Source organism: Gopherus evgoodei, chromosome 2 (genome assembly GCF_007399415.2).
Source record: "Gopherus evgoodei ecotype Sinaloan lineage chromosome 2, rGopEvg1_v1.p, whole genome shotgun sequence".
In the NCBI taxonomy this organism is placed as follows: Eukaryota; Metazoa; Chordata; order Testudines; family Testudinidae; genus Gopherus; species Gopherus evgoodei.
This window is the reverse complement of record NC_044323.1, coordinates 174,366,805-174,393,386: the sequence shown is the minus strand read 5'-3', so window position 1 is coordinate 174,393,386 and position 26,582 is coordinate 174,366,805. Positions and strand designations below refer to the sequence as shown.

The following is a 26,582-nucleotide window of genomic DNA, read 5'->3' as shown; positions in this document are numbered from 1 at the left end:
AGAGTGCCTGATAGACTCTGGTCTCCCCCAAAACCTTCCCTGGGGACCCCAAGACCCAAATTGCTTGAGTCTCACAACAAAGGGGAATAAACCATTTCCCTTCCCCCTCCTTTCTTCCTCCCAGCTCTTTCTTGCCCTGGGTACCCTAGGAGATCACCGCGATTCAACTCCTTGAATCACCACACAGAGAGGAATGATACCTTCCCCCAGAGGCAATCCAGATTCAACTCTGTGAATCTAAAACAAAGAGGAAGTTCACTTTTCCCTTCTCCCCCCTGCTCTTTCCCTTCTCCCCACCAATTCCCTGGTGTATACAGACTCAGTTCCTTTGAGCCTTAACTAGGAGAAAAAAATCAGACAGGTCTTAAAAGCAAAACTTTTAATAAAAAGAAAAAAGTAAAAGGTTTATCTCTGCAGTTTAGACGGTAAAAAGTTACAGGGTCTGTCAGCTTATAGAAATTGGAGAAACAGCCTCCTCCAATGGAAATACAATTTAAAATACTTCCAGCCAAATACACCTTTGCACATAAAGGAAAACAAATAAAAAGACTATACCGCCTTTCTACCTTTATACTTACAAAATTGGAATAGAAGATTAGAGAGCCTGTAGGTACATGTGGTCACTCTCAGAGCCTAGAGAGAACAAAGCAAAACCCAAAACTACAAACAAAGGCTTCCCTCCACCGAGATTTGAAAATATCTTGTTTCCTGATTGGTCCTCTGGTCAGGTGTTTTTTTGGTTCCCTGTTTGTTAACCCTTTACAGGTAAAAGAGACATTAACCCTTAACTATCTGTTTATGACAGGTGTAGAGGAATTTTATTTTTTTTTTGGCAACTAACTATGGCCCTTGCTAGCACTTGCTGTATTAAACATGACATGAAAATACACAGCTTTTTGATATTCTGCGGAAAAGTAATTTGAAGTATAGGGTGGGGAAACTGTTTCATAGGCACCATATACACAACTGTTCATGATTTGATTTAGTTGTAACTTTCTTTGGAGGACTATTAAGCACCTTTTTCAAAACCCTTAGTTTTGTGGCAATGGTGAATGGTATTTTTAATTCTAGGCAGTGCAGGTAGTGATGCCTATAGTTAATGTTGCCTGGCACTTTCCACTTATAAAACCATGTTTTCAGTTGCTTGTAACTTTGCCAGAATTGATCTGTTGGGGCTGAAATTTTCTATGTTGGGTGTCTGCCTCAGTCTGAATTGTTTTGAGAAGTGTCAGCTAAAATGAAGTTTCTAAGAATGAGGTGAGGGTAAAAATACATTGTCTATGGGTTTAAACAAAATAAATGAATTACACCATTTTTTTGAAACGCTCTAATGGTTTGGAGCAGGGACTTGAAATTTAGCAGGAGTTGTCAGCTGGTGCCAGATGTGCTTTTTGCAATCTCTATGAAAATTTACCCAAATTGTGGCCAAGTTATAAGCCTCCAAGGGTATGTCTACAATGCAATAAAATACTGGCTGATGACCCGTGTCAGCTGACTCAGGCTCAGAAGGGTCAGGCTGCATGGCTATAAAAGATGTTCGGGCTTGTGCTCTGGTACCCACCCCCCTAGTGGGGTCCTGAGCCCAGGCTCCAGCCTGAGCCCAAATGTCTACACTGCAATTTTATAGTCCCGCCAACCTGAATCAGCTGGCAGTGTAGACATACCCTTAGAATCTGTCTCTACATGCTCGGTAGAGACTTATTAGAGTTTGACAGCTAATTATTAATTTAAAGTTTCAGTACTGGTACAGCAGCCATCTGTGATGAAGTTGGGAAGATTTACAGATACCTTTTTTGCTACTTGGAGTCCAGCATCCGAGAGCAATGTGACCCTGAAGTCAGGAAACTTGTTTCCCCAAAACCTCAAAAGACTTGTTTGCTTTCTGTGTTTTATTATAACCATTCGGATCTAGATTTCCAGTGGTACTTGTTTAAAACTAGCTCTTGGTAACTGAACCCACTGTTTTCCAACCAGATTGAAGTATGTTTGATTACAGTATAGTGCTTTTATGTGATGATTTTTCCTCCTCTCTCTCCCCCCCCCCCCCACCAAACACAAACCACACTACCCGCTCATAAAATCAGAAACAACTTAGGCAGAGAAAATATTTCAATTAGTGCTGGTCAAAGGGGGGAGGGAGGTATTTTTACATTTTTAAAAAAATTTTTTTTTCCACTTTTTCTCCTTTAAAATTTCTTCATCATTTTTCTAATGTCAAAATTTCAACTGGCTATATAATTAATCAAAACTGATGAAAATTTTACAGAAGAACAGCCATACTGAGTCAGACCAATCATGCATCTAACCCAGTATCCTGTCTTCCAACAATGGCCAGTGCCAGATGCTTCAGAGGGAATGAACGTAACAGGGCAATTATCAAGTGATCCATCCCCTGTCGTCCACTCCCAGCTTCTGGCAGTCAGCAGTTTATGGACAACCCAGTTGCTTCCCTGACCATCTTGGCTAATTTCCATTGATGTATCTATCCTTCATGTACTTATCTAATTCTGTTTTGAACCCAATTATACTTTTGGCCTTCACAACATCCCCTGGCAACAAGTTCCACAGGTTGACTGTGTATTCTGTGAAGAAATGCTTCTTTATGTTGGTTTGAAACATGCTGCCTGTTAATTTTCATTGGATGATCCCTGGTTCATGTGTTATGTGAAGGGGTAAATAATGCTTCCTTATTCACTTTTCTTCACACCATTCAAGATTTTATAGCTCTTTGTCATACCCCCCTTAGCACTTTTCAAAGCTTGAACAGTTCCAGTCCTTTTAATCTCTTCTCATATGGAAACTCTTCTGTACCTCTAATCATTTTTGTTGCCCTTTGCTGTACTTTTTCAGTTCTAATATATCTTGTTTGAAATGGGGATGACCAGAACTGCGCTCCGTATTCAAGATGTGAACATATGGATGAACATTTCATGAATATTTAATCAGTTACTTTTTTAAATTACAAAATGTTATTGAAACTTTGAAACACTTTGATTAGTTCTACTGTTGATGTTTGCAATCCACTCCCGACTCCAGCTTTCTCTGGTCATTCTCATTGACTTACCTGATCATAATATCAGTTGCCAATCCAACAAACAAAACTATTGGTCTACAGTTAGGTGTTTTGGGCTACAATTTATCACTGTAGGAGTTTACAATCCCCCACCTCCTTACTTTGTCATGTATCAGATAGGGACAGTATTTTCAGCTGTATAAATCAGTGTAACTCCATTTTAGTTGATTTACACCAGCTGAGGAGAGAATCAAAGAAATACAGGGCTTGAAGGGACCTTGAGAGGTCATTTAGGGTTTGGCTACACTGGAGAGTTGCAGCGCTGGTGGTGGGTTTACAGTGCTGCAACTTAGTAACTGTCCACACCTGCAAGGCACATCCAGCACTGCAACTCCCTGGCTGCAGCGCTGGCTGTACACCTGGTCTGCTTGGGGTGTAACGATTGCAGCGTTGCTCATCAAGTGTGGCCACCAAAAGCGCTGTTGTTGGCCTCCAGGATATTAGGAGGTATCCCAGAATGCCTGCTCACAACAAACTGGAAGAATGGCTGAACTCCGTGCTTCCCCGAACTGCTTATTTAAAAAACAAACACAGCTCCTGTGTGGAGGCAGGCAGGGGAATTGCTTTGGAATGTTCACAGCTGTTTGCTTGAAGAGAGAAACGGCACGCTCACACGGCAGAGGGGGAGGGGGAAGTCCGTGTTGAACAGCTGCTTATGTGGTCTGAAGGCTATTTAGGAGTGCATAATTTGCATTTAGTGAATAAGAGAGGGGTAGAGGAAGTGGTCAAAACTTTTAAAATGATTCAAGGTGGGTGCTGTGGGTCTTCCAGTCCTTAGAACTTGCAATGCAGGGAGCTGAGAACAGTGTCAGCTCCAAAAATCCACTCTCTCTGTCTCCCCCACGCTCCCTGTCACACTCCACCCCACCCCCCTGTTTTGAAAAGCACGTTGCAGCCATTTAAACGCTGGGATAGCCGCCCACAATGCACCACTCCCAGCAGCGCTGCAAATGCTGCAAATGTGGCCACACTGCAGCGCTGGTAGCTGTCAGTGTGGCCACACTGCAGCGCTTTCCCTCCACAGCTGTATGAAGACAGCTGTAACTCCCAGTGCTGTACAGCTGTAAGTATAGCCATACCCTTAGTCCAACACCCTCTCCTCCTTTCCCTCCCACCCCCTACCCGAAAGGCAGGACTGGGTAAACCTAGATCATTCCCAACAAGTGTTGTCTAAACTGTTCTTAATAACTTTCAGTGATGGGGATTCCACAGCCTCTATTGGAAGCCTATTTCAGAGCTTAACTAGTCTTAAAGTTTTTTTTTTTTTAATATCTAACCTAAATCTCTCTTGCTGCAGATACCTAGAAGCTCAGTACTTCAGATTTGCTAGTTTAAATGTGTATCCTTGTTGCTGATGGCTGGAAGTGCACAAAGAGTGTATAGAGGGGTAGTTGTGCAGATCTAGGGGTAGAAAAAACTGTTGTTAAATATGGGCTATTACTGCCTCCATTATTCTAAATAAATGTATGTCAGCAAACCACCAGAAGCAGAACTTCAAATGTAATAGCTGATCTGGCATGTTGCCTTGGAACGTTCTTCTTTCGGTCATTTTCATGGGGCATGACTGCCTGGCTATTTTGTATGGAGTTCAGCATTTTTTATTGTTTCTAGTGTGTTTGCATATTTTAAAAACTTTGTTATGCAAAAAGTATGGTAAGACTGCATCCCTCTTATGAAGAAGGAATTTGGAGGAATCCTTTTAAAGTAGTTTTAAATGATTTTAACTTTTATGTCTTGTTACATGGCAATTCTGGGTACCAGCTGCTGCCCAAGGGAATCTTATTTCATCTATGCTTAAAGAAAAAATGAACCTGTGTACAAGCATTATGGTGCAAGGTACTAATTCTTGTTCTTTCTTTGTTGGAAGGGGCAGTGATTGTCTGAGCAGCTTGCTTTGCTAGCTCGAATCATGTCACTCTTCTCTGTCAGATTCCCTTCTTATTCCTAAAGGCAGATTATTAGTTTCTGTTGGAAATGCCTCAAATAGTGAGGTACTCTACTGAAGAAACTTTATAATGATGTCTCAACAGAATTTGTGGTGAAAGTCTTCCTGTAAGTATCTAGAGACAAGGTTGCCTTTTCATATATTTAGCATGCCCTCTAAATCATAATACAAAATGAATAATTTGAAATAGTTTGAAAATAAAAATTGTAGTTCTAGTTTCTGGCTCATTTGTTTAAATACATGCCTTTTAAAGTGTTTTTTAAACTTCTCACACCCACTCCCAAGCATTAGTTTTTGCAAGGGTGTTATGCAGTAAGTATGGAGAGAAAAGATAGATTCAGAGATGTGCAGGAAAAACTGTCTGGATGTAGGGGGAAGGAGAAGAGTGAGGAATTGGAAATGTCTGTAAGGCTGTGAGCGTAGATGAGGTGGAAAAGCTAGATAGAGGTTTTTGATGCTGTTTAATAGCATAGTGAATGCAGATGACTCCTGAGGGAATTCTGCACAATAAAAATACTGCACACAATATTTTAAAATTCTTCAATTTTTTTTGTCAATAAATAAATGTGGAGGCTCGAGTATGGCAATGGGGAGCACAGGCCACTGACTGCACAGAGGTGGGAGATCATTCTGCAATCCTCCCCCCACCCACACACTCCAATCTCTCCAGCAGGGTCGGCTCTAGGTTTTTGCCACCCCAAGCATAAATAAATAAATAAATAAATAAAACTCCAAGAGCGCAACTGCCGAAGTGCCAAAAAAAAAAAAAAAAACCAAACCAAACCAAACAAAAAAAAATGCCTCCAAGAGCACCCGGAATGCCGCCTCTGAGATTGTGCCTCCCCAAGCACGTGCTTGGTTTGCTGGTGCCTAGAGCTGGTTCTGCTCTCCAGGACATAGACACAGCACGAGGGCCAGGCCTACCCTAGAAATACCCCGAGGCCCTTTCCCTCCATACCATGCACACCAGGTATGGGACAGGTAGGCTCAGCCCAGTAGGATCCAAGTGTGGAAGGGCTTAGTGGGTGGGTGGGTGGGGGGAATCCAGGTGTGGGTTGAGAGGGTTCTGTGTGGGGAAGTCTGGGTGTGGGCAGCTTGGTGGGGGGATCCAAGTGCGGGGGGGATCTGGATGCACAGGGGCTCTTGGGGTAGGGAAGCCAGATGCAGGGCCAATGGGACTCTGCAGAGGGATCCAGGTGACGGTGGTTGGGGTTCAGTGGGGGGATCTGTGTGTGATGGAGCTCAGCAGGGGACTCTGGTGCTGGAGGAGTGGGACTTGGTAGGGTGGGGGTCTGGGTGCAGATGATTGGGGCTCAGTGGGGGGGGATCCAGATGTAGAGGGGCTTGGAGTGGGTTTGAGTATGGGAGACCTCCATGGGGGTGAAGAAGTGGTAGTGGGGGGCTTCTGAGTGCAGGGGGGAGGCTCATATCAGGGGGTCCGGCTGCACAGGGGTTGGGTGAATGGGGGAGCAGCTCCCCATACAGTGACAGGAAGGGAAGTACCCTTATTGATACACAAGTCACCTTCATAATTAACAAACGTAGGGCCACATTCTGAGGCAAGGATTCCACTGACTTCAGTGTGAGTTATTAACTGGTTTACACTGAGTAAGATCTGTATGGATTTGGCCTGTGGTAAGGAGGTTATGAAATAGTTATTTTTCAGGTGATTAAGTTTTTGTCAAATACACAATGAGAGGAAGCATCGGAATAATCTGTTCTGGTTTTAGCCTATGGTGCGGTGGCTCATCTACATTAGATAAATGTCAGGATCCTAGGTTTTGCCAAAAAGTACAGTTACAGTATAGAAACACTTGCAACGTGTTACCAACAGTGTATCAACATATGGCAAACTCTTTACATTGCTGTGGTGTTACAAACTGACTTGGTACTGCTAAATTCTTTAGGATTTCCTCAGTCATTTTGAAATACATGTTAAATGTAACAATTGTAATCTATTACCTCAAATTGTCATTTCATCCAATCTCCCAAACCAGGCAGGATTGGATGGGAGACATCAAAGGCAGGTCCAAGGAACTGATGTAAAAGGTGTTGTAAACTCAGCAGGCAGCACTCTTCCTTCTGTGTCAATATTGTACTAACTCCCCACTCTGGTGTTGGGGATACCATGCTACCAGAGGTATTCTCTTTTGTTAAGGTGTGAAATTAAGATGCAGTCTGTGACACCCTGGCGCCCCATATTCACCACTGTCATGTAATTAGGATACGTTTTGTACAAAGTATGCCTTTTGAAGTATCATTCCAAAAGTCTTGATCTGCTAGACATTAATATCTCGTTGGATTGTATGTGCCATCGTCTTATGTGAAGTTCTGAAGTTTGTGTGTGTGTGTGTGTGTGTGTGTGTTAGTGAAACATGTTGTAAGGTTGAAAACACCCACAAGCAACCTTTCAGGTACAACAGTAAAAAGGCCAAAAAATGTTAATGGCTTACTAAGGAAAAGCACACAAGCACAAGGATTGCCCCAGGAACTGTGTACAATAGAAACCTCTCAGAGATAGCACTACACAATGGAAACTGTTTGACCCAGGTCACAACAAAAGAACTTTCCAGCAAGTGGGAAGAAGATATAAAAGGGGGAAAATGACATCATGTGGGGACCTCACTCTCCCTACAACAACACGCTTAGAAGCACCAGAGGAATAAAGACTGAACAGGGGGGAAGTGATGGTCCCAGGCTAAGGGATTGCTAGCCTGTGTATGAAAACCTGGAAAACCCAAGCTGAAGAGCCAAGGAAGCTTGTGCCTTAAGAACCTGCCAGGTGGTTTATCACTCAGGGTGAGAATTTGCTAATTCACATCCTATCTATCTAGTAGGTTAAGCTCAGTTTTCAGTTTTGTTTATTTACTAGGTAATCTGCTTTGATCTGGTTGCCATCACTTATAATCACTTAACATCTACCCTTCTGTAGTTGTTAGTCAAATGCGCACTGGTTTGGATTAAGAGGTCTGGGGAAAATCTCAGTTTGGTTACCACAAGTGTGCATGGTCCTCTTCACATCGAGGGAGAGGCGGACCAGGAGTTAAACCTATATACTGGCCAGATTTGACCAGGGCAGGATGATACTGCTCTGGGGTCCTAGGCTGGGAAGCTGGGTACCACACTGTACCCCGGATCCATCCTTCCTATGTTTCTCCATCCACCTTTCTTTCTTCCTCCCTGCATGAACCACAATAACTTCAGACCACTGGGTCCTCAACACAGTGGCCCAGGGCTATACCCTCCAGTTTCTTTCTTACTCCTCACACCCATCCTTCCCTGTCTCTCTTCAAGGACCCTTCTCACAAGTGTCTCCTTGTGCAGGAGGTGAAGGGCCTGCTGCAGCTGGCAGCGGTGGAGGAAGTCCTTCACGAGTACAGGAACAAGGGTTTCTGTTCCCAGTACTTTCTGATCCCAGAGGTGGTCTAAGACCCATCTTGGGCCTACAAGACCTTAACAAATACCTAAAGAAGTTGAAGTTCCGCATGGTCTCCATCATCCCCTCCCTGGGTCCGGGAGCCTGGTATGTTATCCTCGACTTGAAGGATGTGAACTTTTCATATAGCAATCTTCCAAAGACACAGACGCTTCTTGCGCTTCATTGTGAGATTGGACCACTACCAGTTTTCGGTCCTCCCTTTGGGCCTAGTGACAGCACCAAAGGTGTTTACCAAGTGCATGTCAGTGGTAGCAGCTTACCTCAGGCGTTGGGGTATTCAAATATACCAATATCTCGACGACTGGCTGGTCAAAGGCCACTCCAGGTCTCAAGCCCAGCAGGATGTCACAGTGCTGGTCCCTGGGCCTGTTGGTGAACGACAATAAGTCAATGTTCGTTCCTGTGCAAAGGATAGAATTCATCGGAGTGATGCTCGATTCCACTTGTGCTAGAGCTTTCCTGCCACAGGAGAGGTTTCAGACCATGGTGGACCTCATCATGGGGGGTCTCCGCATTCCCTCTAACTGCAGTTCAGGTAGGTCTGTGTTTGCTGGGTCACATGGCAGCACGAGTATATGTCGTCCACCATGCAAGGCTCAGAATGTGACCCTTGCAGCAGCGGCTGGCGGCAGTGTATTCCCAGTCCAGAGATCACATGGACAAAGTTGTTACCATGCCGCCAGTGATACTTACCTCCCTCCCTGCAATGGTGGACCAACCCCAAGGCTGTCCAGGAAGGAGTTCCATTCAAGAGCCCACGCCACTCAGTTGAACCAATATCGGACGCTTCGGACATCGGTTGGGGAGCGCATCTAGGTGAGCTACAGGGACATTGTCTCTGCCGGAGATGATGATGCATATAAACGACAAGGAGCTCAGAGCGGTACGTTGGCCTCCAGAGTCTTTCTACCGCACCTGGCGGGCAAGGTGGTGAGAGTGTTGACGGACAATATGGCCTCGATGTTCTATATCAACAGGCAAGGGGAGCACGCTCGTTGGGTCTCTGTCAAGAGGCTCTCTGATTGTGGGATTTCTGCATCAAGCACACGATCCACCTGGGGGCCTGTCACCTCCCCGGTGTCAGGAACACACTGGCAGATCACCTCAGCAGGTCCTTTTTCTCTCACCACGAGTGGTTGCTCCATTCGGAGGTAGCCCGGACACTCTTCCAGTAGTGGGGAGCTCCCCAGGTGGACCTGTTCGCCCCCAGACAGAACAGGAAATATCATCAATTCTGTTCCCTGCTGGCCCTCTTTTCCATTAGTGTGCACCTTGCGACCATCTCCGCTTTTCACCTGCCGATCCAGGATAAGACAGTGTTCTCACACGACATGTCGCTCAGGTTCTTGAGAGGCCTTGAGGGACTCTTTCTGCCGGTTCGGGATCCTGTCCCACAGTGAGACCTTAACTTGGTTCTTTCTAGGCTCACAGGGCCGCCCTTTGAGCCTGTGTTCTCCTGCTCCCTTTCCCACCTGTCATGGAAGGTTGTGTTCCTTGTGACAGTAACATCGGTGGCAATATGGGTGTCAGAGATTAAAGCCCTGACATCGGAACCACCATATACAAGGACAAAGTTCAACTGCGACCCCATCTGGCGCCTCTGCCAAAGGTGGTGTCTTCCTTCCATGTCAACCAGGACATCTTCCTCCTGGTGTTTTGTCCCAAGCTGCAAATCACTAATGGGGAAAGGAGGCTGCACACCCTGGACATCAGATGTGCCCTGGTGTTTTACCTAGAGCGTACCAAGCCTTTCCGCAGGTCGACCCTGCTCTTCATCGCAACAGTGGACAGGATGAAGGGCCTTTTTGGTATCCTTGCAGAGGATTTCTACCTGGATCAGCTCCTGCATCCAGACCTGTTTTGAGCTAGCATGGGTTCCACTGACCATGAGAGCCCATTCAACTAGAGCTCAGGCATCTTCGGCGGCCTTCCTGGCACACATTCCCATCCAAGACATTGGCAGAGCTGTGACGTGGTCTTCGGTTCACATATTCACTGCACATACGCCATCACTCAGCAGGCCAGAGATGACGCTGGGTTCGGCAGAGCTCTGTTGCAATCTACATGTCCATGAACTCCTACTCCCCTCCGTTAGTACTGCTTGGGAGTTACCTAATAGGGAATGGGCATGAGCAAGCACTCAAAGTTACTTGTTCTGTAACTGGTGTTCTTTTGAGATGTGTTGCTCATGTCCATTCCATGACCCACCCTCTTTCCCCACTGTCAGTTTCTGGCAAGAAGGAACTGAGGGTGGGAGCTGGCGATGCCCCTTATACGTGCTCCACTCCAGAGGGTGCCAGAGCCGATCCCCTACAGGTACCACTGAGGGGCAAAACTTCTGGCACTGGTGCATGTGGCGAACACACACACCTAATATGGAATGAACATGAGCAACACATCTCGAAAAACACCAGTTACGGAACGTTAACTGTCTTTCTTTTATGTAGTGTAATGTCATGACAGGGTTGTGTGCTGTTAAATAGCTTCGATATTAAATTGTGTATGTATGTAATATCCACGCACTTGAGCGTAGAGTATGTATAGGTGGAATGGCAGCAATACTTATTATCTATTACTTCCAACTGTCTGTTTTTTAGATGCTTATAACTTTGTTAGAAGGTTTTGAGCTGAATTTTTCCATGTTTGGTTTATGACTGGATTGAGTTTGAATGTTTTATATGTGTGTGTATATATAGCAAAAACTGCTAATATGGAAGTCTGGAGGAATCAGTTATATTTTGAATCTGACAAGTTCCCTATTGTTTCTATTCCTCTGTGCAGGGGGAGGAAAAGAGAATGTCAATTTATGTAACTTGTTCAAGAGAAAACAAAACATTACATTTTATGTATGTGGCAACCTTTTATTTGAGCATACTATTGAGCATGCCATCAGTTTTCATGCAGAACAATGCAGTGAAACCAGCAAGGAGTTCTGCCCAAAGAAAACTGTGGCACTATATAGCCCAATACAACTATTACATCTCTGTGTACATGTCAAGTGTAGATAACCTGTGTATAGTTTGGCATAATTTATCTCTGGTTTGTGGCAGTTGTAATGGATGAAGCTGGATAAACTAAGAATCTAGGCATTTTGGGATTCTGGTATACTAGCTGAAAGTTTCTGCTAATACAATAAGCTGTGAAATAGTTTTAAAATGATGACATTTTAAATTGTCAACTATAATTTTTAGAGTTACTAATTCATTGGGATTTATGGGTCTCATCAGAATTCTTGTTCCAGACCATCTGCAGACCCAGGAAGCCTGTGCTGCATTGACTTACACTAGATTATGCTTTCAAAACTAACTAACTGCACAATGCTAGAAACATAGGGGTAGACGCACTCTTGGTGTAAACTGATGCCAATGGAGCTATGATGACTTTTATCAGTTGAGGATCTGGCCTATAATTTAAAAAAAATTGAAACCTCTCCTGATTTGTATAGAGATGGTGCTGCTCAAGCAGGTGTTATGCTTTCTGTCAAATGGTATACTCTAGTCACCAGTTTGCAGGGAGCATCTCCCTTATTGGAACCAGATGAGCTGAAATCTAGCCCTTTTTTGTGAGATTAATGAATCCTGCAAACCCACCTAACTCCAAATGCATCTAATCTAACATTCACTTGGGATGTTGGTTCTAAATACGTAATTGAAAAGCAAATGACGTATTTTATTCTGTATGTTTGATCTTGCAGTCATGTCCTGCAAACGGTTGATTGGAAGGGCCCCCCATTACCTTGCACGTGGATGACCATGTACACGTCAAATTAAGGTTGAAAGGAACAATATTCTCCTTCCCCCACCAATATCCATTGCACTTAATTTAGAAAGCTGCAAATATCTCTCTAGGAATATGCATGATTCCCATTGCACTAATATTTGAACACCTCACAAACATTATGAATTTATCCTCCTAACTCTCCTGTGAGGTAGGGAAGAATTACCACCTCCACATTATGGATAGGAAGTCTGGGGCAGAGGCAGGATTTGAACCCAGATCTCCTGAGGTCCCGGCCAATGCCCTCACCACAAAATTTTCCAATGTTGGGAAAATGAATGGAAATTACAGAGCAGTTTTTCTTAATGATTTTCTTTTCCTTGCAGGAAATCAGGCAGGATGTGATAGTTCTCTGTCAGTTTTCTAGTGATAATATTCCTGGAATATTGTGTCTCCCTGTAAGTGTAGCTAGCCCATTTAATAAAACAGGACTGAGCTCTTCTGTTCCAGTCCAGGAGCACGGAGAGTTGGGCTAATTAAGAGAGCAGGGCAGCACCTGAGGCAGGTAGGAGGTGCCTGAGAGAGGCTTAGTAGAAGGAGCTGCCAGAGGATTAGTGGCAACTGGTTCAGTCAGGAAGAGCGGTTCCTGAGAGAGGTCTGAATGCAAGAGAACAGCAAGTGGTTTCTAGGTTGGACTCCCCAAGCCTGGGAACTAGGGCTGGAGAGAGCTGAAGTGGGAGAAGCAGCAGAGGAAGATGCCTGCTGATCCTAAGCCAGAGCTAAGGTCCAGGGGGCTGAAGGAAGGGGAAAAGCCAAGGGGCTTATCTGCTAGCATCTCCTTCAGAGAGCTAGGTTCTAGAGGAAGCATGAGAGGCTACCACTGGAGAGGCTGAGAGAGTTTTGGCTGGAAAGAGCAAGCTCATTCCTCAGAAGGAAAACTGGGGTGATGATCCCGACAGAGGACTGTGAAAGAGTCCAGGTCTGGCAGAAGATACCAGGATGGTGGGAAGGGAGCTGAGTGTTAAAGATCTCATGCACTGGGGTTATACGGACTATGTTGTAGGGTTTTTGGTCGTGGACTTTTGCACTGTGTTTTGTTGTTAAACTGTGATGGCCTTGAGGATGTGTTTGTATTGAAGTTACTGGGATCCAAGAGAGAAAGTGAAGTAAGGCCACTTGCAGGTTGCCCTGAGGCCATGAGGGGCAGGGCCCCCCATGGGGGGGCAAGTGGGGCAATTTGCCTTGGGCCCTTCAGGGGCCCCCATGAGAATATAGTATTCTATAGCATTGCAACTTTTTTTATGGAAGGGGCCCCTGAAATTGCTTTGCCTCAGGCCCCCTGAATCCTCTGGGTGGCCCTTGGAGGGGTCACTTGGGAGGAGGCCACTCATTTACACTCTCCCTTTGGATTTCAGCAGCTGAGATGATTTTAGAGCAGCAAAGAATCCTGTGGCACCTTATAGACTAACAGATGTTTTGGAGCATGAGCTTTTGTGGGTGAATATCCACTTCGTCAGATGTTTTTAGAGTGCAATTCCACCTTCGTCTTATCACTGCAGCATAAAGGGCACTGTGGAAAGAGCTGAATCAGGCTGACACAGAGTTGCACTTGATTCTCCTGCTGCTCTTCTTACTTCTGTGTCAATAGAACATAGCGTTTCCTAAGTGCAGGCTGTTTTTCTTACACCATCAGCCCATCATACTCTAGAGAAAGTGAATTCTGATGGGGGATACTATACTGTGTTGCAAAAAGCTTATCGTTAATTAGTCTGAAGTAGCCTGAACCGGGTGACTCTGAGGCGTGTTACAAAACTGATCATCTTCCCCAGGCTTTTGAAAACAGAGGATTAGGGAAATCTGAGATTTGAAATTGGCTTCCTGGTGGTGGTTTCTATTGCTGCACTTTTGACATTTTGGGTTATTATTTGGATATATTTTAAAGTTAGTTCAAGACTACCTAGAACATATGGATAATGCCCATTTTTATAAATCCAAGTAAACAAACTTGAAAAGAAAGATTTAAATGACCAAAATTATTAGTGTATAACTAAGCACCTGATCCAACTCTCACTGAAGTAAAGGAGAGTCTTTTCGTTCCCAGTAATGTGAGTTGGATTTGGACTTGAACAATGAATTAAGAACATTTTTAAGTATGAATGCTAAAATTTGAAAAGAACAGCTACAATAATGTGTGTGTATGTTTAAATGCACTAGAGGGGAACCAATGTTTCAATGTATCTCTCTCTCTCCTTCTTTCAGTGGGATCTTGTTTGTGAATCTTCCTGGAAAGTCCATATTGCTAAATTCTCCCTACTGGTAGGCTTAATCTTTGGCTACTTGATTACAGGATGTATAGCTGACTGGTGAGTGAAAAATCTTTTAATGCTATATAATTTAAATGAATAAAGATGCTAAGTATCTCTGTAGAACTTTACAAAAAGTTATTATTCAGGAAAAACCTTTTAATAATTAGATGCACCAATCTCTGAAAAGAGTTGCATGAGTTGGTAGTACAAAACTGTTTTAATTGCTTGGGCTGAGTCATTTATAGCATGATAAATAACATAAAAGGAAAATACTTAACTATTGACTTCTAATTATTTGCTGTTGACACACTTTGTTACTGTTGTCATGACAGCAGAATTAAATATTTTTTAATCATGTAAAAACAGAGCGTTTGTTTAAGATAGTGTCACGGACTCACAGGTCGTGCCCACTCTTGGCCTCGTGCGGTCCCTGGGGGGTGCCCCTTCAGTGAGACAGCCCTTCTCGGGGGTTCACTCTCTCTTGGGGTTAGGCCCCTCCACCTCCTGGAGCCGCACCTCTCTGAGCCTTAGCATACCTGTTTTTAGCCGTGGGCCCCCCTCTGGGAGTCCACTCACTCTGGACCCCCAGGGCCTCCACTCCCAAAGGAGATGATGCAACCCTGTTCTCTAGACCGGAGTGACTCTCAGGCAGCGTAAAACAGGAGTATTTATTGAGAGATGAACACAGCACAGGAAACTCTCAGGCCTGGCCTCCCTCAGCCCAGCACATATAAGTCTTTTTTCCTCATCCAAGTGGGCTCTGCCTGCTCTCCCTCCCCAGCCCAGCATGCCACCTGCTTCCCAGCTGGGCATCTGATATCACTGGCCCCAAACCCCCCTCGGTCCATTGTCTTCTCTCCAGGTAAACAGAGTCATAACCAGGGTCGTATGGGCCTGATCTCCTCTCAGCCCTCCTCTGGCCCCTGTGGCTGGAACCAGCTGGTTAGGTCACCGGGGTCCTCTCTTCGCAGCTGTCATAAACAGATAGCTAAGGGTTAATGTCTCTTTCACCTGAAACACCTGACCAGAGAACCAATCAGGAAACCGGATTTTTTCAACTTTGGGTGGAGGGAAGTTTGTGTAAGAGGTCTTTTGTCTGTCTGCCTGTTTCCTCTGAGCTTTGGAGAAGTAGTTCTTTTTTCTAGTCTTCTGTTTCTAAGTGTAAGGACAAAGAGATCAGATAGTAAGTTCTATGGTTTCTTTTCTTTGGTATTTGCATGAATATAAGTGCTGGAATGCGTTGATTTGTATTCTTTTTGAATAAGGCTGTTTATTCAATATTCTTTTAAGCAATTGACCCTGTGTTGTATCATCTTAATACAGAGAGAACATTTGTATTTTTTCTTTCTTTTTTATATAAAGCTTTCTTTTAAGACCTGTTGGAGTTTTTCTTTACTTCAGGGAAATTGAGTCTGTACTCACCAGGGAATTGGTGGGAGGAAGAAATCAGGGGAGTTCTGTGTGTTGGATTGCTAGCCTGATTTTGCATTCCCTCTGGGGGAATAGGAAAGTACTTTTGTTCCAGGATTGGGAACGGAGAGAGGGAATCACTCTGCGTAGTTTCACAGAGCTTGTGTCTGTGTATCTCTCCAGGAGCATCTGGAGGGGGGAAGGGAAAAAGGATTATTTCCCTTTGTTGTGAGACTCAAGGGATTTGGGTCTTGGGGTCCCCAGGGAAGGTTTTTCAGTGGGACCAGAGTGCCCCAAAACACTCTAATTTTTTGGGTGGTGGCAGCAGTACCAGGTCCAAGCTGGTAACTAAGCTTGGAGGTTTTCATGCTAACCCCCAAGTTTTGGACGCTAAGGTCCAGAATCTGGGAATAAGGTTATAACATGGTGGCAGCGGCGGGATATAGACAGAACCCAGAAGCCAGTAGGAATATTATATTTTTCTTTTCTCTGCTAAGGGCTTTTTAGCAGAGAGAAACAGTTTGGTTTTAAAAGGGAACCAGAGAGAATTTTTTTTTTCTGCTCTCTAGCAGTTTGTGGTTTGCATATTAAGCGAGAAGACTGTTAAGGGTCTTTTGTCATGCAATAGCCCTCCCATTAGGAGGCAAGTACCAGCACTTATATGCATGCAAATTAAGTGGTTTTTCTGGTTTCCCTTCATTGAACATTAGCTAGAGAGAGAAAGGAAAAAAAAGTACTGTTGCTAGGCAGACTCCAGGAGGGAACAGAGCCTGCAGTTCAAAAGAGAAACACCGGAGGGCACCCCAACACAAGAAAACAGGAACCATGTCTACCAGGACAAAAATGGAGGCCGAAGACCAATTCAAAGAAGCTGAACACAGGCGAGAGATGGAAAAACACAAACAGGAACTAGAAATAAAACAAAAAGAGATGGAGATAAAAGAAAAGGAAGAAAGCCTCAAACTGGCAGCCTTCCAAAGAGAACAGGCAGCCCAAGAGGCAGCACACAAAAGAAAACTAGAAGAAGAAGAGGTGGCCCACCGCCGAGAAATGGAAAAACAACAAAAAGAAATGGAAAAACAACAAAAAGAGAATGAAGAGAAGGAAAAACAGAGAAAACATGAACTGGAGTTGGCAAAAGCTGGGCTGCATGTGCCAGCCAACCCTAACAACCCGGCGCCAATTATTACTCCACAGCACAGGAAATTTCCCACCTACAAGGCAGGTGATGACACCGAGGCCTTCTTGGAAAATTTTGAAAGAGCCTGTCTTGGGTACAGCATCCCCGAAGACCAGTACATGGTAGAATTAAGGCCACACCTCAGTGGACCTTTAGCAGAGGTGGCAGCTGAAATGCCCAAGCCGCAAATGAATGACTATAAACTTTTTCAAACCAAGGCCAGATACAGGATGGGGATAACCCCAGATCATGCCCGTCGGCGCTTCAGAACCCAAAAATGGAAACCAGAGGTGTCATTTCCCGAACACGCCTACTACATTGCAAAAAACTATGAGGCCTGGTTAACAGGAAACAACATTCAAACCTTGGAAGAAGTGAACCTCCTCATACAAATGGAGCAGTTCTTGGATGGTGTTCCTGAAGACATCACACGGTACATACAAGATAGAAATCCCAAAACTATCGCTGAGGCGGGGGAGATTGGAGCCAAATGGATGGAACTGGCAGAAAGCAAAAAAGCTACTGTCAAGGGGAACGATTACCCCAGGGGGCACACAGACCATAAACCCTACAACCGAGGACAGCCAAAGACCCTACATACCACCCAAGTAAAGCCACAGATACCCTACTCTTCAACCTCACCAGTCTCCAGTAACTCACCTCGGCCCAGTGACCCATCAGATGGAAGATGCTTTAAGTGTAATGAACTGGGACATATCAAGGCCAACTGTCCCAAGAACACCATGCGAGTGCAATTCATTACACCACCATCACCCCAAAGATCCCCAGGCCCAGATGCCTCTCAAATACCCTTGGAGCGAAGGGAAAATTTGAGAGTGGGCGGAAGGAAGGTTACTGCGTGGAGAGACACGGGGGCACAAGTGTCAGCTATCCACCAATCCTTCGTTGACCCCAAATTCATCAACCCAAAGGCCAAAGTTACAATTTACCCCTTCATGTCACAAGCTGTAGACTTGCCTACAGCTCAACTGCCTGTCCAGTACAAAGGCTGGTCAGGAATGTGGACTTTTGCAGTCTATGACAATTATCCTATCCCCATGCTACTGGGGGAAGACTTGGCCAACCAGGTGAGGCGGGCCAAGAGAGTGGGAATGGTTACCCGTAGCCAAACCAGGCAAGCTTCCAGACCCATTCCTGTTCCTGAGCCGTCCACAGAGGCCCCGTCTGTGTTACCAGAGACCCAGACAGAGGTAGTGGACCCGGATTCCATGCCTACCACTGAAACAGCCACAGCATCTCCAGTCCCAGGCCCGGAACTGGAACAGCAACCAGCACCAGCAAGTGCAACCACATCTTCAAACTCAACGCCAGAGGGCGCCAGCAAGCCAGAACTGGCAGAAGCACACGACAGCCATACCCAAAAGGCTCAGCCAGAGCCTGAAATACCCTCAGGTGCACCAGCGGAGAGCGGTTCACCAGCAACGGAAACAACCCCATCACCTACATCGCTTCCAGAGGGACCAAGCCCAAGTCCACAGTCTGAGGAACAACTGGTGACCCCAGCCTCAAGGGAACAGTTCCAGGCTGAGCAGGAAGCAGATGACAGCCTTCAGAAAGCGTGGGCGGCGGCACGGAGCACCCCACCGCCTCTCAGCTCTTCTAATCGATCCCGGTTTGTTATAGACCAAGGACTTTTATACAAGGAAATTCTTTCTGGTGGACACCGGGAAGAATGGCAGCCGCAAAAACAGTTGGTGGTTCCAACTAAGTACCGGGGGAAGCTCTTAAGCTTAGCCCATAATCATCCCAGTGGCCATGCTGGGGTGAACAGAACCAAGGACCGGTTGGGGAAGTCCTTCCACTGGGAGGGGATGGGCAAGGATGTTGCCAAGTATGTCCGGTCTTGTGAGGTATGCCAAAGAGTGGGAAAGCCTCAAGACCAGGTCAAGGCCCCTCTCCAGCCACTCCCCATAATTGAGGTCCCATTTCAGCGAGTAGCTGTGGATATTCTGGGCCCTTTCCCAAAAAAGGCGCCCAGAGTAAAGCAGTATGTACTGACTTTAGTGGACTTTGCTACCCGATGGCCAGAAGCAGTAGCTCTAGGCAACACCAGGGCTAACACTGTGTGCCTGGCCCTAACAGACATCTTTGCCAGGGTAGGTTGGCCCTCCGACATCCTTACAGATTCAGGGTCTAATTTCCTGGCAGGGACCATGGAAAAACTGTGGGAAACTCATGGGGTGAATCACTTGGTTGCCACCCCGTACCACCATCAAACCAATGGCCTGGTGGAAAGGTTCAATGGAACTTTGGGGGCCATGATAAGAAAATTCATCAACGAATTCTCCAATAATTGGGACCTAGTGTTGCAGCAGTTGCTGTTTGCCTACAGGGCTGTACCACATCCCAGTTTAGGGTTTTCACCATTTGAACTTGTGTATGGTCACGAGGTTAAGGGGCCATTACAGTTGGTGAAGCAGCAATGGGAGGGGTTTACGCCTTCTCCAGGAACTAACATTCTGGACTTTGTAAGCAACCTACAAAGCACCCTCCGACACTCTTTAGCCCTTGCTAGAGAGAACCTAAAGGATGCTCAAGAAGAGCAAAAGGCCTGGTATGACAGACATGCCAGAGAACGTTCCTTCAAGGTAGGAGACCAGGTTATGGTCTTGAAGGCGCAACAGGCCCATAAGATGGAAGCATCATGGGAAGGGCCATTCACGGTCCAAGAGCGCCTGGGAGCTGTAAACTACCTCATAGCATTTCCCAATTCCTCACTAAAGCCTAAAGTGTACCATGTTAATTCTCTCAAGCCTTTCTATTCCAGAGACTTACAGGTTTGTCAGTTTACAGTCCAGGGAGATGATGCTGAGTGGCCTGACGGTGTCTACTACGACGGAAAAAAAGACGGTGGCGTGGAAGAGGTGAACCTCTCAACCACCCTGGAACGTCTGCAGCGGCAACAAATCAAGGAGCTGTGCACTAGCTTCGCCCCATTGTTCTCAGCCACCCCAGGACGGACTGAACGGGCATACCACTCCATTGATACAGGTAATGCTCACCCAATCAGAACCCCACCCTACCGGGTGTCTCCTCATGCCCAAGCTGCTATAGAACGGGAGATCCAGAACATGCTACAGATGGGTATAATCCGCCCATCTACCAGTGCCTGGGCATCTCCAGTGGTTCTGGTACCCAAACCAGATGGGGAAATACGCTTTTGCGTGGACTACCGTAAGCTAAATGCTGTAACTCGTCCGGACAACTATCCAATGCCACGTACTGATAAGCTATTGGAAAAGTTGGGACGTGCCCAGTTCATCTCTACCATAGACTTAACCAAGGGGTACTGGCAAGTACCGCTAGATGAACCTGCCAAGGAGAGGTCAGCATTCGTCACCCATACGGGGGTGTATGAATTCAATGTCCTTCCTTTCGGCCTTCGAAATGCACCCGCCACCTTCCAGAGGCTGGTAGACGGTCTACTAGCTGGACTGGGAGAATTTGCAGTTGCCTACCTCGATGATGTGGCCATTTTTTCAGACTCCTGGCCCGAACACCTACTACACCTGGAAAAGGTCTTTGAGCGCATCAGGCAGGCAGGACTAACTGTTAAGGCCAAAAAGTGTCAAATAGGCCAAAACAGAGTGACTTACCTGGGGCACCAGGTGGGTCGAGGAACCATAAACCCCCTACAGGCCAAGGTGGATGCTATCCAAAAGTGGCCTGTCCCAAGGTCAAAAAAACAGGTCCAATCCTTCTTAGGCTTGGCCGGATACTACAGGCGATTTGTACCACACTACAGCCAAATCGCTGCCCCATTGACCGACCTAACCAAAAAGACCCAGCCAAATGCCGTTAAGTGGACTAATGAGTGTCAAAAAGCCTTTACCCAGCTTAAGGCAACGCTCATGTCTGACCCTGTACTCAGGGCCCCGGATTTTGACAAACCATTCCTAGTAACCACAGATGCATCTGAGCGTGGTATAGGAGCAGTGCTCATGCAGGAAGCAACAGATCACAACTTCCATCCTGTCGTGTTTCTCAGCAAGAAACTGTCTGAGAGGGAAAGTCACTGGTCAGTCAGTGAAAAGGAATGCTATGCCATTGTGTACGCCCTGGAAAAGCTACGCCCATATGTTTGGGGACGGCGGTTCCAACTACAAACTGACCATGCTGCACTAAAGTGGCTTCATACTGCCAAGGGGAACAACAAGAAACTTCTTCGTTGGAGTTTAGCTCTCCAAGATTTTGATTTTGAAATTCAACACATCACAGGAGCTTCTAACAAAGTTGCTGATGCACTCTCCCGTGAAAGTTTCCCAGAATCCAGTAGTTAAAAAGTGTTCTTAAAATCTAAAGTCTGTTAGTTATATACTTAGTAGTATATGTAAAGGTGCATGTGTTGTATTAATCTGTTTATTTTCAAGTTCTAGAAGAAATTGCCGCCAGTGAGCTTCCCCACTGTCTGCAATTTGGGGGGCGTGTCATAAACAGATAGCTAAGGGTTAATGTCTCTTTCACCTGAAACACCTGACCAGAGAACCAATCAGGAAACCGGATTTTTTCAACTTTGGGTGGAGGGAAGTTTGTGTAAGAGGTCTTTTGTCTGTCTGCCTGTTTCCTCTGAGCTTTGGAGAAGTAGTTCTATTTTCTAGTCTTCTGTTTCTAAGTGTAAGGACAAAGAGATCAGATAGTAAGTTCTATGGTTTCTTTTCTTTGGTATTTGCATGAATATAAGTGCTGGAATGCGTTGATTTGTATTCTTTTTGAATAAGGCTGTTTATTCAATATTCTTTTAAGCAATTGACCCTGTGTTGTATCATCTTAATACAGAGAGAACATTTGTATTTTTTCTTTCTTTTTTATATAAAGCTTTCTTTTAAGACCTGTTGGAGTTTTTCTTTACTTCAGGGAAATTGAGTCTGTACTCACCAGGGAATTGGTGGGAGGAAGAAATCAGGGGAGTTCTGTGTGTTGGATTGCTAGCCTGATTTTGCATTCCCTCTGGGGGAATAGGAAAGTACTTTTGTTCCAGGATTGGGAACGGAGAGAGGGAATCACTCTGCGTAGTTTCACAGAGCTTGTGTCTGTGTATCTCTCCAGGAGCATCTGGAGGGGGGAAGGGAAAAAGGATTATTTCCCTTTGTTGTGAGACTCAAGGGATTTGGGTCTTGGGGTCCCCAGGGAAGGTTTTTCAGTGGGACCAGAGTGCCCCAAAACACTCTAATTTTTTGGGTGGTGGCAGCAGTACCAGGTCCAAGCTGGTAACTAAGCTTGGAGGTTTTCATGCTAACCCCCAAGTTTTGGACGCTAAGGTCCAGAATCTGGGAATAAGGTTATAACAGCAGCCCATTGTCCTCCAACTGGCCAGAACCGGCTGCAACTCCTGAGGTGGGTCTCTGGGTCATCAGGTCACCAGTCACTGGTGTATCCATCCTACAGGCCATCGGCTGGGGTCCCAAGTTCCCTCTCCGGTCCTCTGTAACAACAAACTCCCTCTCCCCTCACCTTGTTAAACCAGTAACACCCGGGGACACTGAGTCCCACTCCCTCTGCATGCAACCCACTGGAAAACACGAAAAAAACCTAAGAACCCCCTCACACTCCGTCACAGACAGCACTAGCCTCTAGTGTTCTGTCAAATAGATACTACAGTCACAAATTACTTTTTAGCCATATTTGCTAATAAAAGGGACAATATCAGCTCACATTTGGCCCTGAATGTTCATCTTATTTTTAAAAGGCCTTTATGAACCTTTCCACTGTTTTGCTATTTTTAAGTTGTTTTGAAACAAATGAACATTCTCTTGCAATGTTTGAAACCCAAATATTGCAGTATTAAGAACACATACATCTGCATTAAGTGTGGGGTACATCCCTCTGGATTATTGGGGAATGGGAGCATTCATAGAACTCTCAGTTATTCTCCAGAATCAGTTTTCACTTTAAAAAAATCTCTAGTTGGTATGGTTAAAAAGAAAAACTTAATACTGTGACCAAAGTGATATCTGCTTGAGCTTGCAGAGAGCCTGAAACAATAGCTTTATGATTTGAACCTGCCCCATTCATTCCAGTGGATGCTAATTCAGTAGATTATATTTTCTTCACTACTGATTGAAGTATGGAAGAGAAGCAAGGAGATGTGTTATGAAGATTTACATGATTACTGCTCACTTTGGTGCCATACCTCATAGCTGTGAAGAGACGAATCCTGCTGCATGTGTGAGGCAACATGGCCCAAAGCTTCACAGCATCTTAATGTCAATTTTAAATAATAAAATAATCTTCATTGAAATATTTCTTTAATGTCCGGTATTAAATATTCATTGCTTCTTAAAATGAAGCCTTACAGATATGTACAATGGAATATAGTTTTATTTCATTTAAAGAAAATTCTTAAATTAGGGTAGATCTTAAACATGTGTGAGAGTTGTACGGAGATGAGTGAGAGTGAATGATTTGTTTCATTGTCCTGCAAAGTGGTGTGAGTGGGGTGCTCAGGTTTTAAAAGTTTTGGAAACATACATGTAAGTGACCAAATTAACAAAAGGGAAACTGACTTAATTTATTTGCCTTGTCTAAGTTGAGAGAGAGCATAAATCGTGACATAAATTGGATTTTGAAAATTTTCACTTTTAATAATCCGAGTTTGTGGTAGTTACCTAGATAAAGAAATTTGTTTGCAGCATACAGATTAAGTTGATGGTGTTCCTCTAGAAGGAAACTTCTAAAGCTATAAGTGATGACCGCATGACACTATTATGATTTTCATTCACCAAGTAATTATTAGGGGAAACCTTAGCTGTGTGGGTAGGTAGAGGTGGAAAATCTATGGGATCCAGCATGCAGAGACTCCATTTATTCAAACTTGGGGCCAAATCCTTATCCAACAACCAGTGCATTATGGATGGCAGCACGTGTTCTAATACAGTGTGGTATGTGCACTGCAGAAGACATCCTTCTGCAGTAGGGCAGTTTGTCACTCTCTGGGCTAGCACAATGTGCTGTCGAAAACTTTTACTGCTTCTTTCTACAGGAGCACCATGATCACTGGAGATTGGGCTTACCTAGAATTTTCAGTGTATGGCAATATTCATGCTTATATACTCACAGAATATGCCCCTCATATCCTGTCTTCAGACCACTTTTCTTTTGACAGCAGTGCATATTTTATAGCATTAAATGCATGTATCTGCAAGCGTATCTGAATATCTCATCCCATTCACCGCTGGTTGCACAAAGGTCTACAGCTGCTTGCATCCTTTGTCCAAAACAAAATGGCAGGTGTCTGGCTGCAAATAATGTTGAATCCTGTGGCCCTTTGGAAATACTCCGCGTTTCATAGCTGGTGGGTTGTAGAATTCATGGGGGTGCTGATTGAGATGAATTAAGCAGTTCAGCCCTTTTAGAGGTGTATTGCTTCAGGCTCTCTGAAGACTCAGGAAAGTGATGCTTCTTCAGTTTATGCTTGGTTTACATTTTTGAGGCTGTTTCCACAACCATGGGGGCTAGAAACTTAGTTTTTAACTAAATGAAAGCTGAGATTTGTGGATCTGAAGCATGTGGCAAGAGAAGAATTCTCTGGTAAATGTAATGGGCATGGAAAATGTGTCTTCTCTTGAGAGAGAGTTTCTATTAATCAAGTGACCTTTCCTCACCGTGGAAAACTAAGGGCTTTTTCCCAAATCGCCTGTCATAACTTTTGTTAATGGCTTGCAATTACTGCAATTTTTATATATTTATTTGCTGTTTTGTTCACTTTTAGGCTTTGAAAATGGCTCTTATATTAAATAGTGATGCACTTAATGCCATTTGCTTTAATCTGTTCATGAACGAATTTGTCAATGAAATCTTTGCAAGACTAACCAAAGCAATAATTGAATTTAATAAGCAGAAATATGAAGTGTCTGTGTGTGGAGGAAATTTGTGTTGGCTGCTATTAAAAATTGGTACCAGCATTTGGGAGGAACTATGTAATTTGTTCCCATCTGTGCCTATGTCCTCTGCAAGAGATAAGCATCTAGCATTGTGTTCAACTTGGATTTTAACACTATTCTCCCCACTTCCTTCCCATTTGTAGGGTTGGTCGACGGCCAGTGCTACTCTTCTCGGTCATATTCATTCTTATATTTGGACTGACTGTGGCTCTCTCAGTAAATGTGACAATGTTCAGCACGCTCAGGTTTTTTGAAGGGTTTTGCCTGGCTGGAATAATCCTCTCGCTGTATGCACTGCGTGAGTATTACCTTCATAATTCACCCTCAAACATGTTTTGCTTAAATACATGGTCTGCTATATGTTATACTTCCCACAGTATGAATTTCAAGAGGCTTGTACAAAAAACAGTTGAATCCCAGAGTTCTTTTGAGTCTACTGCATTGGTTTTGTTACTGGAAATTTCTCCTACCTGGCCCCAGTCTCCATTTTTTTCTTGCGTTGCTGGAGAATCAGCCTATGCAGCAAAATGTGTTCATGAGTTTGCAAATGGAAGAAAGGATTAAACAATGTTTATTCTTTTGAATTTCTTTAACCTGGGAGTTGCCTCCCGTGTCCTGGCAACATTCATGGCATAACAAATGTCAACATGATTTCACAACAGCTCTTTTCAGAGATTTGAGAAATCCTTGTATCTCTTCATATGTACGGTGACACATGATTTTTACTGAGATGTCTTTGATATTAGTAGCTGGGGTTATTCCCCTATATAGTCATTTAGAGAATTGTGAAGGAGAAGTCTCATACTCTTTCTTTGAGTCACATTGTTCTCTGAACCGCTTTGCTTTGTTTGCTGAGAGAAACTAGATGGAAATTTTATGAGAAACTAATGCTTGCTCACTGTTGTATCACAAGAGAGAGGACTGCAGGTTGATTTGGTACACCTAAATTATGTTTACATTGCAGTTAGACAGTCTCATACCAGCTGAATCAGGCATGTGGGCCTCAGGGTCAGGGACTGTTTAAATGTGGTGCAGACATTTGGGCTCAAGCAGGGGTCCGGATTCTGGGAACCTCCCACCTCTGATGGTTCTAGATCCCGAGCTCCAGCCCAAGCCTTAACATCTACACTGAAATCAAACAGCCCCTTAACCCAAGCCTTGTGAGTTCAAGTCAGTTGGCGTGGGACAGCAGTGGGTTTTTAATCGCAGTGTAGATCTACCCTTACTGGCCAAGATTTTCAAAACCCTCCCTTTCTGGTTCCTCCCCCCCCCCCCCCCAAGGCGCTTGTTCAACAGTATATGAAAATCAAGCTCCTTTAAGGCATCTCAAGTCAGGGACACAAAGGACTAGTCACTTCTAAAATTGGCTGCTATTTTTATTAATTAGAGAGTTAAAAACAGTTTTTAAGTGTGACTTCCAGCTAAATTAATAAACATTCTTGAATGTCCAACTCTTAGTTTAGGCAGGGACAGAGAAATAGCATAAAAAATAAATCCCTAAATCTGATATTTTCACAGGTCTTTGCCTCTTTCTCTCTCCACATCTCTGCATTATACTGGAATATAGATAAAGATATTTCCTTCCCAGGAGCCAGACAAAACTGTTTTGGT

The 26,582-nt window shown here is 44.6% G+C and overlaps 1 protein-coding gene across 2 annotated transcripts in view; it reads left to right on the top strand.

The window, feature by feature from the left end:
• The window catches only part of SLC22A23 (solute carrier family 22 member 23), a 177,249-nt gene that overhangs the window by 20,492 nt on the left and 130,175 nt on the right, over positions 1-26,582 (top strand). For both annotated transcript variants that reach the window (XM_030552319.1, XM_030552318.1), the window contains exons 2-3: positions 14,434-14,537; positions 25,115-25,269. In XM_030552319.1, coding sequence (XP_030408179.1) covers positions 14,434-14,537; positions 25,115-25,269 — 259 coding nt within the window. The remainder of the gene's footprint in view (positions 1-14,433; positions 14,538-25,114; positions 25,270-26,582) is intronic.